Source organism: Chiloscyllium plagiosum, unplaced genomic scaffold, assembly GCF_037043375.1.
Source record: "Chiloscyllium plagiosum isolate Xiang-an unplaced genomic scaffold, Cpla_swu_hap1 HiC_scaffold_4, whole genome shotgun sequence".
Classification (NCBI taxonomy): Eukaryota; Metazoa; Chordata; class Chondrichthyes; order Orectolobiformes; family Hemiscylliidae; genus Chiloscyllium; species Chiloscyllium plagiosum.
In genome coordinates this window covers 131913172-131931679 of record NW_028270142.1, presented here as the reverse complement: position 1 = coordinate 131931679, position 18508 = coordinate 131913172, and the positions used below count along the sequence as shown (strand labels likewise).

The window sequence follows — 18508 nt, the reverse complement described above, 5'->3', positions numbered from 1 at the left end:
CTCTGAGTCAGGAGGCCCAGGTTTAAACCCCATCCCCTGCTCCAGAGGTGTGTGGTAATATCTTTGAGTAGGTTGACTAGGAAAATATTTACAAATTGAAAAATTGCTGTATACAGGATTCTGAACATTGAGTTCTTTATCCAGTGGGCTTGTGAGGTTATTTGTGTGCACCAGGAAATGAACTTTACAATGGACCAGGTCCATTTCAATGCTATTTTAAAACTCAAGATTTACCTTCACTTGGATGGCTTATAAATTAAATCAATGTTAGACTGCTTCCTAGAAATCTCATTTACCAGTTTTGTGGAGTCAGATGAGGACATGTTACACAGTAGTGCATTGTCACTTCCACAATAGTGAATACAGTTATGGGTGTGCACCAACATGCGAGTAGCAGGAACGTGTCTTGGATCTGGATTGGAATTGGCTCCTTGTCTCTTATCCTAACTCACTGCTGCCCTCTAGTCTTTGATATCTATATTGGTGACAGGAATTGTAATGGGAGTTTGCAGAATGGATTGAACTGAATTTACGCTGTAACCTTTTAAAATAATTGTGACATATAACAGGACTTTTTTGACATGGGATGTGTTAGGGTAATGGCTGTAATGTATCAAAAGTAAAATAGCAAGGTTTCTGAAAGAAGAAAATAAGGTTAGCAGAGAGCCGAATGGCCTGTACTATCCCCATTCTGTGATTTACCAAGAAAGTGGCTTCGAACCTGGCGCCTGTCCTAACCATGCTGGAGAAAGCGCTTTGAGAACTTACCCAAATCGATCAGAGATTAGAAAGGGTGATTCGAAAGGAGAATTGGGATTTAATTTCCGAGTCAGGAATCGGAGCTGTGTAGGAAAGACGTGGTAAGTGACCTGGTGGAAAAACAACAAGCCCTTCCCTGTGTGTGTGTGTGTGTGTGTGCGAGTGTCTACCACAAGAAACGATCGTCATAAACTCATCCCTTTGATGTAGCGCCTAAGAGGCAGAGTCTCCACCTCCTGACCCACAGCCAGTGTTGATGGGCTTGGGAACGGAGAGGCCTCTCCACACACACACACACACAGACAGACTCACTCTCTCTCTAACACTGAAAGGTCCAGGCGCCGATCCTGTGGGTGCGCTTCTCCGGATCGGAGGCACTTCCACACGGTGCCTCAGCTCCTGTTCGTATTCTTGGAAAATCAAGGGAAAAAAAACTGAAAGAAACACTCGTGCACAGATTAGCTGTTGGAATTCAGCGGCTGGTTTACCGACGGGCAGAGTATGTCCGGGCTGTGAGTGAGGAACAGAAAGGGACATAGCTGTGTCTCTAACCCCCCTCCCACACACACACACACACGCCGGGTCTGAAGGACAGCTCGGAGTGGCGCTTGGTTTTGGAAGTGATCACGGGAGTGAAGGCGGATCGGGGAGGGGGCTCCGGGAGGATATGGACGGAATGTGGAAACAGCGGCTGGGAGTGATGTCCCGGTCCCTGCTACTCACACTCATCATCATGGGTAAGTCCCCTGGCTCCAGACTGCACTTCTCAGTGTCAGTGTGTGCCCGTGTGTTTGTGTGTCTACGTATGTTCGTATTGCCCCGTGTCCATGTATGTTTATGTCTTTTGTCCATGTTTGTCATGTGCGTTTGAATGTTTCCGTGTCCGCGTGTGTGTCATATGGCCATCTGTATGCGAGTCCTGTTGTACATATGTTTGTATGTCCTATGTACATGTTTGTATGTCATGTGTACATGCGTATGTGTATATGCCCTCTGTACATACGTGCATATGTCCTGTGTACATGAATGTATATCCTGTGTACATATATTTGCATGTCCTGTGTACGTGTGTCCTATGTGTATGTCCTGTGTGTATGTATGTCCTATGTGCACGTGTGTGTTTGTCCTGTAGCTGTACGTGTCCTGTAGTTATGTGTGTGAGTGTATGTCCTGTGGCCATGCGTGTCCGTGGGAGTTGCGACGGTACCTAGAGACATTCAGCATGGAAACACGCTGCGTTTCTTTAAAAAGTGATGAACGTTTTAAGGTTTGAATGGATGTAGCGGAGTGTTTGGGCTGGAGCTCTGTCTGTGACATACACTGGGACCTGTCACCTGTCAGTTGTGTGGGAGGGTGAATGTAAAGGCGCGCTATCTGAGCGCTTTCTCCCCGGGACCTGCCATCTCTATCGGGAGAGGGTGGGTGGATGAAAGCTCTCCCCTGGGGGAGGTGGAGGGTTTGCGACTGCTCAGAGCCACAGATTCAGCCTTGCAGGGTTTGGGGTGTGAGCTCCGAAACACACCCAGCAGTGGCAGTTAGAGAGGGAATAGATAAGCTGGCCATATGGGAGAATTCTTAAAAGCAGATGGAACGTTATTATCCAAAGTAGCTTTTTAATCTCGGGTTATGGAATGAATTTATTGAGCTGTTTGGACAGTTTGGTATTCTCTGTGGTAGTATGGTCCTGTATGTGTGTAACAAGACAGGTTCTGTAAGGTAGAACAAACTGGCAGAGTTGTAGAACCGGAGGTGATGGGTAAGTTGTCAGAAGTTGCTGGTGGAGAAACAGCTGAGCTACATTCAGATCAGCGAAGGCAGTCCTGTTCTCCTCAGAGGGAGAGAATTCACCCAGAATGGAATCAGTCTGCGAATCGTTGACGGATCGGGACTTTTTTTTAAAAAAAAAACCCCATCTGTTTGAAATTATCGAGCGATCTTTCTTCTTTGGCTGAATCCAGTAATTAAATCAGGGCCGACCCACTAGCAGAAAATCTGCCCGATCTGAAGATGTTCTCTCAAAGCTCTTCAACCATCTCGGCCAGAGTAAATCGCTGGGTAATTATTATCACCAGCCCCTTCCCGGTCTGTAACAATGTCAGGGGATTTCCCTGGGACTCCGTTAGACTGTGAAACGCTCAGCTTTCTGTTTGCAAACTTCAGCCTGCAGAGGGTTACCTTGTGGTGAAAGAACAAAACAAAACACAGGAACAGTTCTTCCTGCCTGGATTCGTATTAGGGTTCGCAGTTAGGCTTCTGCTGAATCAGTTTGTTCAGAGACTGTGTCAGGATGCTGGCTCTGTGCCAAAGACTGCCTTTTAAAATATAGAGGATACGAATCTACTCGCCCCCTTCACTCCAACTTTGCCGATGGCGAGACCAGGAGCATGAACACAGACCGGGAGCTGCTCTGTGTAACTGCACTTCAGGAGCTTGATAGGCGTCCCTTAAGTGGCCAAATAGATGGAGGAGACTCTAATAGCTTCCAGGAGGACTGAGCTTGATGAGTGCTATTCCACCCTCGATTCCATGTTTTCCTGTGCTGGCTAGCTCTCTGTTAATCTCTATTCTCTGTGCTAGCATCTTTGTCCTCAAAGTCTTCTATCCTCTTCCAGTTCCATTCTCCATTTCCAGTCACACCCAGTAACTCTGACAGTGTCTTCCCAGCATTGACATGCTACTTCTACAATCTGCATTTATCTACATTCCCACAGAAAAATGAAGAATCATTCCTCCAAGTGCTTGACATAAATGTTTTCTGAGCCAGACGCATTGAGATATAGCAGATAACCACAAACTAGTATTTATTTTTTTAAAAATTCTTCTAAGGGCCAAAGTTGCAGAGGAGATTCAGCAAGATGTTCAGTTATAAGGAAAAACTGGGGTTGTTTTCCTTAGGCTGGATGTGGGGGGGGGGGGGGATGTTGATGGAAGAGGGTGTGAGGGGAAGTGTTGGCTGATTGAGGTGTATAATAGAGTAGGGGTGGGCGGCACGGTGGCACAGTGGTTAGCACTGCTGCCTCACAGCGCCAGAGACCCGGGTTCAATTCCCGCCTCAGGCGACTGACTGTGTGGAGTTTGCACATTCTCCCCGTGTCTGCGTGGGTTTCCTCCGGGTGCTCTGGTTTCCTCCCACAGTCCAAAGATGTGCAGGTTAGGTGGATTGGCCATGCTAAATTGCCCACAGTGTTAGGTAAGGGGTAAATGTAGGGGTATGGGTGGGTTGCGCTTCGGCGGGTCGGTGTGGACTTGTTGGGCCGAAGGGCCTGTTTCCACAGTAAGTAATCTAATCTAATCTAATAAGCAGAAACTTTTCTCTTTAGTAAAGGAGTGAAGAACCAGGAGAGCACTTTTAAGGAAGGGAGCAGAAAACTTCAAGAGGATTTGAGAAAATATTTATTTACCCAGAGAGTTGTGGGTATCTGGAACTCACTGTTTAAAAGGATGGTAGATACAAGAGCCTTTGAACTTTAAGGGTTATTTAGATGAACACTTAAAACACTATAGCATACATGGCTATGAGCCAAGTGCTGGAAAATGGGATTAGAATAGATAGATGTTTGAGGATTGTTTCAGACATGATGGGCCAAAGGGCCTTTTATCATACTGTAAAAACTCTATTACTCTATGACTCTGTGACAGTGGAGTTATTGAGGTCATGGTGCTTATTTCAAATAAATTGAAATGACTGAGCCACATCAGATTCAGTCAGAGCATATTACCATCCACTAGCTAGGGAGTCAACAATAAAGGGCCTACAATTTAATTTAAAAGTGTTACTAAGGAGAGTGAGGTTGGCAGGCATGTTGTCATAAAATAGTTTCTTTGAATATCCATGCTTTCTCATGGGGAATGGTTGTGACAGAAACCATTATATCTTGTATGGAAAAACATCGATATTTGATGTTTGCTTTGAGGAGAGAGCAGGGCAGTATAATTAGTTCTGGATCGTTCCAGCAAAGAGCAAGTAAACACACAAGAGGGCTGAAAGTATCCTCTCTGGTTCAAAATAAAATCTTTAATGATGCATTTAATGAATCTGAGATTTCTACTTTCAGTTTAGGGTCAGCCAGGCATTGCCTGTTTCACATCACTGAAACTCTTTCGAAGACAGTTAAAGATTAACTAGAATATATATTTGCATATCACAGTCTCTAATCAGTTAGAGATTTTGATTATTTAAAGGACAGAAGGGACAGTGTCTTATCTCTAATCAGTCATAGAGTCATAGAGATGTACAGCATGGAAACAGACCCTTCGGTCCAACCCGTCTATGTCGACTAGATATCCCAACCCAATCTAGTCCCACCTGCCAGCACCTAGCCCATATCTCTCCAAACCCTTCCTATTCATATACCCATTCAAGTGCCTCTTAAAATGTTGCAATTGTACTAGCCTCCGCCACATCCTCTGGCAGCTCATTCCATACACGTACCACCCTCTGCGTGAAAACATTGTCCCTTAGGTCTCTTTTATATCTTTGCCCTCTCACCCTAAACCTATGCCCTCTAGTTCTGGACTCCCCGACCCCAGGGAAAAGACTTTGTCTATTTATCCTATCTATGCTCCTCATAATTTTGTAAACCTCTGTAAGGTCACCCCTCAGCCTCCGACGCTCCAGGGAAAACAGCCCCAGCCTGTTCAGCTTCTCCCTGTAGCTCAGATCCTCCAACCCTGGCAACGTTCTTGTAAATCTTTTCTGAACTCTTTCAAGTTTCACAACATCTTTCCGATAGGAAGGAGACTAGAATTGCACGCAATATTCCAACAGTGGCCGAACCAATGTCCTGTACAGCCGCAACATGACCTCCCAACTCCTGTACTCAATACTCTGACCAAAAAAGGAAAGCATACCAAACGCCTTCTTCACTATCCTATCTACCTGCGACTCCACTTTCAAGGAGCTATGAACCTGCACTCCAAGGTCTCTTTGTTCAGCAACACTCCCTAGGACCTTCCCATTAAGTGTATAAGTCCTGCTAAGATTTGCTTTCCCAAAATGCAGCACCTCACATTTATCTGAAATAAACTCCATCTGCCTCTTCTCAGACAACTTTCAAACATACTCAAGGGTCCAGCATCCAAATTTGATGCTGCTCTGAATTTACAGTCCATACAATGTTAAACTGAAGTGGCGTTTCTAAAGTTTCCACAGTATCTCACTCCACCTCGATCCAAAACTTTGGTTTTCCACAAATGTAGCATTGGTAAATGGTTTATGTACTCAATAAGAAAGCAGCCTAAGGTGCACTGCATCCTGCAAAAGGCTATTGTTACAGGAGGGAAGAAGGAATGAACTTACCTCATCCGGTCATTTAAGAAAAGGAGTTAATGGAGTGAAGAGAAAGAAATTCCCAAAATATGTTCAGGACTACTTCCTCAAGCAGTTCTACCAGTGTAGAGATAGTGTCATATCTAATTATGAGAGTTTCTAAATAGTTGGAACTGATGTATAATGTCCCGCAATGTTTAGTTTTAGGCAGCTGCTATTTACAGCATAGAACACTGTAAGCCCAAAGAGTGTGGAGATAACACTTACAAATAATGCCCTGCAGAACATTACAGGAAACTGCAGAGAATTATTGATAAGAAGAGGGTAATGAACTAAAAAGACAGATGGAGCTAAATATCAATGGAAGATATTTCATTTGATTAAACAAAATAACAACATTTATACTCTTGATGGAAGTAGGCTTGCTATTACTCAGGAAAACAAAGATTTTGAAAGAGAGGTTTGTAAGGCATGAAAAGCATGCTTTGCACAAAACAATGACAAGCTCAAACAAAGGTGTTTCGTATGCTTGCCTTTGTTGGTCAGTGCATTGAGTATAAGAGTTGGGAGGTCATGTTGCAGCTGTACAGGACATTAGTTCGGCCACTTTTGGAATACTGCATTCAATTCTGGTCTCCCTGCTACAGGAAGGATGTTGTGAAACTTGAAAGGATTCTGAAAAGATTTACAAGGATGTTGCCAGGGTTGAAGGGTTGAAGCTATAGGGAGAGGCTGTGGTTATTTTTCCTGGAGCATTGGAGGCCGAGGAGTGACCTTACAGGGGTTCATAAAATCATGAGGGGAATGGATAGGATGAATAGCCAAGGTCTTTTCCCTGGGATGGGGGAGTCCAGAACTAGAGGGCATAGATTTAAGGTGAAAGACAAAAGATTTAAAAAGGACCTAAGTGGCAACTTTTTCACACAGAGGATGTATGGAATAAGCTGCTAAAGGAAGTAGTGGAGGCTGATACAATTACAACATCTGAATAGATAAATGAATAGGAAAGGTTTAGAAGGATGTGAGCCAAATACTGGCAAATGGAAGTAGATTAATTTAGGATATCTGGTCGGCATGGGCAAGTTGGACTGAAGGGTCTGTTTCTATGCTGTATAGCTCTATGACTCTAAGAGGGATTCTAACAATCAGCCCTTGAAATCAATGGTGTTACCATCACTGAAACCCCTACTATGAACATCCTGGGGGTTAGCTTGAACAGAAGTTGAACTAGATTAGCTATATCATGAGATATATATAACAACAGCAGCTAGAGACTATAAACTCTGTGATGAGTATCTGTCCTTCTGAACCCTTCAATGCCTGTACAAGACATAGATCAGGAGTGGAATATCTCCCACATGCCTGGATGAATGCAAGCTCTAACAACACTCAAGAAGCTTAAGACCATCCAAGACAAAGCGGCCCAATTGATTGACACACTATCCAGGATGTTGAGTTAACAACAGGGATGGAACAGTGCTATATTTTAACATTCTTTCCCTACACCACTGATTCACAGTGGCAACAGTGGGTGCAGTTTACATGATGCACTACAGCAAGATTCCTTAGACAGCACCTTCCAAATTCACAACCACTTCCATCAAGAGAGACAAGTGCAGCAGAGGCATGGAAAACATCCCACCTGTAAGTTCCCCTCCAAGCCACACACCATCCTGATTTGAAAATATAGCACTGTTCCATCCCTGTTGTTAACTCAACATCCTGGAACTTCCTCCCTACCTGCAGTGTGAATGTTCTTACACTCAAAGACTGCAATGGCTCCAAGAAAGTGGCTCACTACCACCTTCAGGACAATTAGGGGAAATAGTAAATGCTGACCTACCCAGTGATACCCAAATACCCTTGAATGAATTTTTATAAGTTCAAGTCTGCAAAAATATTGGTGATATCCTAGATTTTATCATTAGATGCAGAATCTAAAAAACAATGCCAACTCTGCACATGACCTTAAAAATAACTCTGGTAAGTGTGCTCTGACTAGACTAGACTCCACACTGCAAAAAAGGCATGGTGACATTAAAGAGACAACAACACATTCAATGGTATGCCATATGGAACTGACCAAATACAATGCAGGGATGGTTTGAAATATGGGATTTGAAGGAGTAGGAGTGGAAAAGGGTTAGAAAGAAATCCCCTGCCTTGTGTGTGAGTGAACCATTCAGCTTTGCTGTTGCCAGCACTGACCTCCACCCCAGCACCATCACCACCATCTGCTTCTTTCTAACCTTCTTCTCCAAGAGTAATGCGGAAGCAGTGAAGTCCTAACTCCTGTTCTCTCACCTTCAATTCCAACTATGTTGTAATTCAGAGTGGAGGAAATCTCAGCTGACAAGCTTTTGGTTGGGTAGGGGCTACTGCAGTTTTGAAGAGTTTTTAAGAGAGATCCTCATTGCGCAGTTTCCTAACCATTAACAAGTCATTGGGAGGGTAGTCCTTCTGGTAGTAAATTAAATATGGGTAGGATATATCCTGCCTTGTACTATATAACAACAACATCAAGGATTGGAGTTCAATGTTTATCATATTATCAGTATTGCTTCAGTCTCACAGTATGCTGGCATATTGCTATATGGAGGATTAACATTAATTTCGTTTCTTTTCAACCTTCTGCTTTTTCTTGGCTCCTTTGAAACAATGCCACGGCATCAGTGTTGGCTCATACAATCAAGTAACTTGAACAGAAGAGGCATTGTAACATAAGATTTCAAATGCAGCAAAATCAGGATTATTCCACCTTATGTTGGAAAAGAAGATGAGAGCAGAGATAAATTATTTAATTGCACAATCCTGTATTCCTGCTGTGTGTTAACCCAGTTTAATTAAAAACTGATAGCAACACTTTTTGTTTAATAAGGATTAATCTGAAAGACCATCACCTGCTCCAAAGCAATTCTAAGCTTGTTCTGACCACAATAGGAATGTGTTACAAGAGTTGAGTATAATTAATGGGGCCAAATCAAACCTGTCATCTCATGTAGCTTCTGAGTGCCAGTAGACGCCAAATGCAGATTCTGCCATCTGCTGTTAAAGGTAGCTATTAAATAGTCTTTGAAAATACTAACTTCCCATTCTTCAGAAGCCTCCTGATGCTTTGAAGGAACTGGGTGCGACAAGCAATATCCATAAGCATTGTGACGAGAACTAGTATTGACTCACCATGCAAAGATATATTGGCTGTCACCTCTAACAGAAACTAAAGACAATGTCAGAGGTTGCACTGTCACAGTCCTGTATCATTAATATGTAATCTATTCCCATAAAAGGATGTAATGTGAATGGATGACTTGGCACAACAAATCTCTGCACTTATTTTTTTCAACATTTTCCCCTGAAAGTTAAAATAGTTTAAATCAGGGGAATCAGTCCTAAACAGCTCAGATTTCCTTTCAGCTCAAAAGAAAGGGTTAAATAGACAACAAAGTGGTTGGGTATTTGAACCTTCAGGAGAGGATGTTTCATGGATTTTCATATGAATGGTAGTTTGAGGATAATTGAGAACAGGATTCACTGAGCGAATATCAACCTAATCTCAGAACTGGTATTTAGAGGAAGCAAACAGCAAGTTTTTCAAGGAAGGTGTAAACAACATTTCGCACTGAATTTCAACTGAAGGACATGTCAAGTTTTATCAATACCAACCAATAGCAGCTTGTAGTTGGGTTGAGAGTTGCCACCAATTCTCCTTGCTGTGCTAAGTGCAAGGGCTTATCTAATCAACAATAGAAAAGGATAAACCACTCAGCTCTTAACAGCAAGAGTCACTTGGCTCAATAACAAGTTAAAGCAACCTTATACAACAGCCTACTTAGTGTTACTGAACCTAACTAGATTCTATAGTTCATTCTGTATCATGGCAGGCTTTGATTTAAACTGTGAAGTAAATTAACCAGTTTATTTTATTCAAAATAACCAAGTCAAGCAACAAGTTGAAAATTGTTGAAACTACTTCAATCATAAAATATCAATCAAGTCACAGTCAATCCATGTTTTAATCTCAAAATTCTATAGTTTCATGTACACAGAATAGGAAAGCAGGTGTCCGTCTAAAATGTGCAGAGATGAGTAGATTTATCACCGGTTTATATTCCTACCTGTGAAAACCATTCCTTTTAGCATACTGAATATTATCAGAATATACTCAAAAGATAAACTTTGAAGGTCCATTTGTTTAAAAAAAAAACTCACTTACAAATTATAGATAATTTAAATTTAATAAAATAATGGCATTAACAGAACTTAAATAGGAATATTCTTATTTCTGAAAAGTTCATGGTATGTTTATTTTCAAAATTAATAACCTGTAATGAACTGCCAGAGGAAGTGGTAGAGGCAGGTACCATTGTAGCATTTAAAAGACATTTAGATAAGGACATGAATAGGAAAGGTTTAGAAGAATGTGGGCCAAATGTAGGCAAATGACAGGAGTTTAGTTTGGGAAACCTGGTTGGCATGGATGAGTTGGATGGAAGGGTCTGTCTCTGTGCTACATGACTCTGTGACTCCAAACCCAGTTTGTTGTTACTTACTAATCTCTGCAACAACTTGAATTGAGGAGTTCAATGGTTGGGACTGTACTTTCTGTGTTTAACATTGATTTACTTATGTTCATCCATTATAGATATTACATTCCATGTCTCTTAATTCCAGGACTGGGTAGTACTTCATCTCTCCATTCCTTAGAGGGAATATCCAGCAGGTCCATCGAGAAAATCCTGGGCAAATTTAGCAAAGATTTTCAATGTCACCACGTGTTGAAGCACCTGTACAATGGAGCCAGGATAACTGTGCAAATGCCCCCTCAGGTAGAGAGCCACTGGGTCTCTACAAGGTGAGTAAACAACAATAGTCCATTGATATGAATAACTGATAGCATAAAATTCTATTAAATTAAGATGACTTCCACTTTCTAGCTATTGCATTCCCAGATAAGGTACAAGAATCTCCCCATGTTTTTCTATTTTATCAATACTTGTAGTGTTATTTCCTCTCTGAGACAACTTCTCTTATTCCTCATTTGCTGTATGTATGCCATTCCTGATTGTTTCTTCCTCCTTGTATCCATAGTTTATTCAAATTAAGGCACTTTTCACCATTTCATTCTCTCATTCACATGACCTCTAAGCTACTAAATTTTTTCCTGTTAGAATCTATCTTGTTTTTAAACATTCAATCACTTACTTGCTATTTCCTGATCTAAAACTCTGTGGGAAGCTAGGGAAGTGATTGCTAGGCCCCTTGCTGAGATACTTGTTTCATTAACAACCATTGGTGAAGTGCTAGAAGACTGGAGGTTGGCTAATGTGGTGCAATTAAAGGTGATAAGGAAAATCCAGGGAACAATAGACAAGCGAGCCTTATGTCAGTGGTGGAGAGGATTCTGAGGGACAGATTTTACATGCATTTGGAAAGGCAAAGACTGATTAGGAATAGTCAACATGGATTGGGAAATCATGCCTCACTAACTTGATGGAGTTTTGATGGAGATCGATGAAAGCAGAGTGGTAGACTTTGTCTATATGGCCCTCAGTGAGGTTTTCGACAGGATTCCACATGGTAGACTGGTTAGGACGGTTACAGCACATGGAATCCAGGGGGGCTAGGCAATTGGATACAAAATTAGCTTGAAAATAGGACACAGAGGGAGGTGGGAGAGGATTGCTTTTTGGACTGGAGGCCTGTGACCAGCGGTGTGCTACAAGGAGCAGTGTTGGCTCCACTGCTTTTTGTCATTTATGAAAATAATTGGATGTTGTAGCTATATAACATCCTTGATGGGGCCACTTTTAGACCACTGCATTCAAAGATTTACAAGGACTGGACGATTTGAGCTATATAAGAGGCTGAATAGGGTGGGGCTTTCTTCCCTGGAGTGTTAGAGACTAATGGTGACCTTGCAGAGGTTTATAAAGTCATGAGGGGCTTGGATAGGGTGAATAGCCAAGGTCTTTTTCACAGGGTAGGAAAGTCCTACAAGAGGGCATAGTTTAAGGTAAGAGGGGAAAGATTTAAAAGGGACATGAGGGGTAATATTTTCTTGCAGATGGTAGTTTAGGTACAGAATGAACTGCCAGAGGAGATGGTGGGGGCAAGTACAATTACAAGGCATTTGGATGGGTACATGAATAGGAAGGGTTTAGAGGGACACTGGCAAATGGGACTAAATCAGTTTAGGACATCTGGTTGGCACAAACGAGTTGGACTGAAAGGTCAGTTTCCATGACATATAACTCTATGATTCTCTGACTTTACTCACCTATGGTCTCCACCTAATGTGGTGAGATTTGAACCTCAATCGTCAGTATATTAACCTGGGGCTCTGAATTACTGCTCCAGTAATATTACCACTATGCTTCCAATTTATGCTGTATGAATAATTTACTTAATACTTAACTCAATACCAGTCTTCGGATAGAAGAAACTGTCAGTTATTATTGTAGTAGAATGTTGCATCTCCAGCTAAGGAGAAGCAAGGGAAGTAAATTTAGATAAGCAATAATTCGAGAAGTATTGATAAGATAAGAGTATTTCCCAATTCCAATTATTGCACATGTTTAACAGTCTGGTATGAAGTCTTTCTTGACTATATTTTATCAGAAGCGAAGAGAAGGAGAAATTTGAAATCAAACTGTTAATTGTTCATATAGTAACATTAGTATCTTCTACCTTTTTAATATGCCATAGCATGTTTAGCTAACAATTAAATGTAAGAAATTGGACAACAAAAACCACATAAATCAGACATATCAGTGAGTAAATAAAGTGCAAAGAGTAGGCTACCCAACTAGAAATGCCAATTAGAATCAGAAACAAAATTCAAAAGTTAGAGGTGAGTTTATTAAAATATCTAAAGTGCACAGGTCAATTGCAAATTAAGTTTAGTGCAGATGAGCATAAGTGTTTTAGTAAATTAGTATTGTTATACCTGATTCTATGCATACCCACTCCTGAGGAAGGGCTTATGCCCAAAATGTCGATTTTCCTGCTCCTCAGATGCTGCCTGACTGGCTGTACTTTTCCAGCACCACAGTCTCAACTCTGATCTCCAGCATCTGCAGTCCTCACTTTCTCCTCTAAACATACCTAACCAAAGCATAAACAATAGAGTATGAAAAGACATAGCAAAATAGTCAAATATATTAAAGAAAGTTATGATCCATCTGAACAGTGCTCTTGGCCAGAAAAGACCTTGTTTCGGTAATCAAGGCAGAATTTCTAATGCATCATGGTCAAGTGCTTGATCCGTAGTATAAAGGACCTGATTTATGAGAAAGGACTGAAGTAACTGGGCTTTGCAACTAGTCAGAGAAGGGACCTTACAGAGAGGTGTATCAAATGGTTAAGAAAATGGCAAAAAGGGATCCAGAATGCTACTTTAAAGTCATTGGTTGAATAGGAAGTTATGGATAAAAAGTAATTTTAGGACTGTCTTCAAGATATTTTTAAAATAAAGACTTAGTTGCAGAATAAATTTCCAGAAAGAATTGCAAATGGAATAATACTGGAATAATTTACAGAACAGTGAAGAGCTGTAGAATGAATGAATTACAAAGGGCCAAATGATCTTTGCCATTTGTAATCATTGTTATCTTGTCAACATCCTACAGATAGAGTCATAGAGTCATATACAACACAGAAACAGACCCTTCAGTCCAACTTGACCATACCAGCCAAATATCCTAAATTAATCTAGTCCCTTTGCCAGCACTTGGCCCATATCCCTCTAAACCCTTCCTATTCATGTACCCATCCAAGTGCCTTTTAAATGTTGTAATTGTACCAGTCTCCACCACTTCCTCTGGCAGCTCATTCCAGACATGCACCACCTTTGCGTGAAAATGTTACCCCTTAAATCCCTTTTAAATCTTTTCCTTCTAACTCTAAACTTATGCCCTCTAGTTCTGGACTTCCCTAACTCAGGAAAATACCATGTCTATTTACCCTATCTATGCCCCACATGATTTTATAAACCTGTGTAATGATGCTTCAGAGAAAATAGCACCAGCCTATTTAGCCTCTCCCTATCGCTCAAACCCTCCAATCCTGGAAACATCCTTGTAACTGTTTTCTGAGCTCTCTCAAATTTAGCAAACATCAAAACATTTCTTTGTTCAGTTGATGAATTCATCAGTACTCAGTAAATGTGTTTGTTGGGTTAGGGTTAGGGAGCTTCATCCACTGAAGTGGAAAGTTTTCCCATATTCTGTACAGTAATGATACTGGTTACTGTAGGGTCAGGTATAATATAGATCACACTCAGATTAATGTCATAATTTGACTCTTGGCAACTGAAAGCACAATTGCTAAAGTCGTAGCAATTGAAGTCTAGGATGTGCAAAGGCTACAATAGGAGGAGTTCTCAAACAGCTGTAGGGCTGGAGAAGATTACAGAAATTTGGAGGTCTTGAGGCCAGGATGGGATTCGAAAACAAGCATGAGAATTTTAAATGAAGGTGTTGCCAATTGTGAACCCAATATCAGGTTTTTGGAGGGTGGCAAAAGGGAGACAATGGAGCAAGGTGTTGGTATAGTCAAATCTAAAGGTAACCAGAGCATCCATGAAGATTTCAGTAGCAGATGAATTGAGACAACAGATTTGTATGTTGGAACAGAGGTGGAAATAGACAGAATTGGTGAGAGGGTGGGTACACATGTGTCAGAAGCAGTTTTTAGTCAATAATAATTTAAACATTCTGGTTCCACCTGATTACCAAGGAGATGAATCTATTTCTGCCAATGTTAGTTTATTGTTTAAGAGTATGAATTGTCTTACTGTTCTATTATACTGTTCTCGGGCATAACTCTGTAATACAGATGCTGAAAACAGTTCTCTCTAGATTGTTAGTATGACAGAAATACAAAAACTTCTTTTCTCTACACTGCTCTCGCAGTGCTCTTTAATTACGCCTTCCTTCCATCCAGATCTCTCAAATACGACAGCATTTTTTTTTACTGAGTCAGCTCCTGACACATTGTTGTTAGGACAAGGGAGTTGACTGATTTCAAAAAGAAGGACAAACACACTTGGATTTCTATCACAAACATCACAAAATAACCAGTTAATGAAACATCAAGGAGCAGGAATAGATTTTATTCCTGATGTAGATAGACAATGCAGATGTAGGTTTTAAAAGAGAGAAAATAGAATTTAATTTATTAAAGTTCATGCTGAAAATGTAAATTTTTCAAACAACTATCAAGCTTTGTAAATTGTGCTCAAGCCAAAGGTTATTGTCTGACGATGGTGAAGCTAATTATCTTCTCTCTGCAGTTGCGAAGTGAGACCGGGTCCTGAGTTCATTACCAGATCCTACAGATTTTATTCCAACAACACATTCAAGGCTTATCAGTTTCATTATGGAGACAACCACTGCACACATCCCACCTACACCTTAGTGATCAAAGGAAAACTCCGATTGCACCAAGCTTCCTGGATCATTCGAGGAGGAACCGAGGCTGATTACCACCTTCACAGAGTGCAGATCGTCTGCCATAACAAGGTGACAGCTGAGGAGATGAGCCTGAAGCTGAACGGATCATGCCCAGGGTTCATACCAGGAGAGAAGGTGTGGGAGCCGAACGTGAGCTACAACCTGTGGAATGATGATACCGGGTGCAACTGTTTCCGGGCTCTGAACTTTGCCATGCACGAACTGCAGCTCCTCAGGGTCGAGAAGCAGCACCTACACCACAATCCTGAGCACATGGTGCAAGAGCTCTTTCTGGGGGATATCCACACAGATTGGTCCCAGAGAATGTATTACAGACCCTCCAGCTATCAACCTCCACTGCAGAATGCCAAGGTAACTCTAATTTCCTGACTCATAGAAATCCAAGTGAAGTTCACTGTTACCTAGAAATACCTCTGTTAACCTTCAGTGTAGTTTCCTCATAATTGCCAGTTCTGCAGAGTTTCCTCTGCATATAACTTTATCATTTATTTATTTCTATTGTTCTTGCGTTTGAGCATTAGTACCAGGAGAAACATGGTGGCCAGTAGCAAAGCATTAACTTTTGGTAGTGTGCAGCTTGTGTCTATCACTGTTATTGGATAATATCATTGAACTCCTTACCTTAGATTACCCTGAGCTCAAAGCCCCTTTAAGTAATAATCTGGATCCAAATTACTTCTATTGAAGGCTATTGTTAATGAATTAACATTGAATAAATACTTGAAGAGAAAAAATACAGAGTGTGGGGTAAAGAGTGTTAATTGGGATTAATTGTATCGCTTTCACTGGGTCAGCATGAGCACGATGGCCCAAATGGCCTCCTGTTTTGTAATCCTCTATGATTCAGTCATCTTACTTTTTTTGTTCACTTCTTCAAACACTCCATGTTAGGTCATGCTGTTAGCTTAAAACAATCTTTTTTAATGTCACACCATCTCTGAATAGAAGTTTGGAGAAATAGAGGTTGCAAGATTTTTGCCAAAAGTCAACACCGAATAGAACTCAGCATAAGGATAACAGATGGCAGGAGTCGTACAGCCAAATTTCAGGATCATGTCTTGAAAGTTGTTCAACGAATTGAAGCCCAGTAATTCCAGAAGCCCAGAATGAAAAAAATGCACTTCTATTTGAAATACCTGGACTTCTCCATTAACAGCCCTATTCCCTTAAGTTTGTGCCAATAAGTACCAGTTACTTTATCACCCAATATATTTATGCAATGGTTCCACTTGTTCAATCTGCTGAATACAAGTCAGCTTTCCATTTGGCTTGGGAACTTCTCAATGTCCAACTTTCCCTGTGTCCAACTTTCCCTATGTCATCTTGCATTATGATATTTCATTATGAATGCATACTCCTCTTTGTTTTACCAACTTTAACACTCCCACTATCTTCAAACAATGCACTTTATTTCCTTGTCTATCCTGATCTAAAATATACTGCTTAAGCATTTCCTTATGTAGATTGCAAAACCATAATTATACATTGTCTGTTGCTTGAAGACATTACAGCTTAAGGATCATGTTAGGAAAATGAAAGTTAAAATTTACTCATGATTGAAACAAAACAAAGCAATGTTAATCTAGCAGATTCCCTAATAAATAATTTCAGTAAAAGTCTAAAGAATTGTAGATGCTGTAAGTCAGAGACAAAACTGCTGGAAAAGCTCAGCAGGTCTGGCAGCATCTGTGGAGAGAAATCAGAGTTAATATTTTGGGTCCAGTGACCTTTCCACAGAACTGAGTCACCGGACCTGAAACGTTAACTCTGATTTCTCTCCACAGATGCTGCCAGACCTGCTGAGCTTTTCCAGCAATTCCCCCTAAATACTGTCAGTATTTCAACTTCTGCTCTGAATGCCATTTTTATGTTGCTTTCTTACATTTTCAAATTCATTGTCTATCAACTTGTATGGCAGCAAAGAATGTTGGCAAATTGTCATTAAAAGTGACCAGTGTCCGCAACAATCAGACTTGGCACTCATTCACTTGAAGAACTATAAATAGGCAGCAAGAAACATGATCAAAGTTTCTCAAAATAACACATAGAGACCCTCAATATATAATACTAAGTTAAAAATCACACAAGACCAGATTATAGTCCAACAGATTTAGTTGGAAGCACTAGCTTTCTGAGCGCTGCTCCTTCATCAGGCAGTGCTCCAAAAGCTAGTGCTTCCAATTAAATCTGTTGAACTATAACCTGGTGTTGCGAGATATTTAACCCCAGTCCAACACCGGCATCTCCAAATCATATATAATACTAGTTTATCCATTTGACCCAGATGCAGGAAACTGAAATCATAAAGTATGTTTACATTTTATTTCCACAATGTCTAATTTTTAATCTTTTATATATCCTAATTAAGGATATATATAATGTCATTATAATGTTGTAATATATTTTCCATCAATATATTCTAGTACAAGTATGGCAAAGGTGCTTAGAGGTAAATTTCTAAAGGAAATCTTTGACAAAAACTAAGTATTCCTGTGAGGATCCATTCCCAGTAATTTACTGACTTGCATTTTCCTGTCATATTGAAAGAACAATGGATCAAGGAGTGAATGCACCATGTAATGTGTTTACAAACCTTATTCAATAGGAAAGCCCAGAGTCTATGACACATGCTGAATTAAACCTGAGTTATGGTTGGAATAAGCAAACTATCCTTCACCTCCCAGGTTGAGAAGAAAATAAATGGGAAAATAATATAAGTTTCTGGTTTTGATTATTACTGACTCATCATTGCTTGGAAATTGGACTCAGTTTGAGGAGAAGGTCTACCTTGGAAGCAAATTCTATGATCTATTATCTTTCACATCTTGAAAGATGCTTCAAAGAAAACCAAATAAGCGATAAAGGAGTTTGAGCTTAGAAAGCTTTTTGTTTAGGGCTGGTTATGGCTTCATCAATGAATGGAAGCAAGAAATTTTCGTTAAATCTCTCCTCAGGGCACTTGACAACATCATCTAGACATTCATAATAAAACATCACTTGATTCATA

The 18508-nt window shown here is 40.6% G+C and overlaps 1 protein-coding gene across 1 annotated transcript in view; it reads left to right on the top strand.

Moving 5' to 3' along the window:
- The first annotated feature begins 544 nt into the window (after positions 1–544).
- Positions 545–18508, top strand: part of LOC122548867 (protein APCDD1-like) — a 29464-nt gene continuing 11500 nt past the window's right edge. The window contains exons 1-3 of the mRNA XM_043687754.2: positions 545–1496; positions 10700–10880; positions 15321–15852. Of these exons, the coding sequence (XP_043543689.1) occupies positions 1427–1496; positions 10700–10880; positions 15321–15852 (783 nt within the window). The 5' untranslated portion in view covers positions 545–1426. The remainder of the gene's footprint in view (positions 1497–10699; positions 10881–15320; positions 15853–18508) is intronic.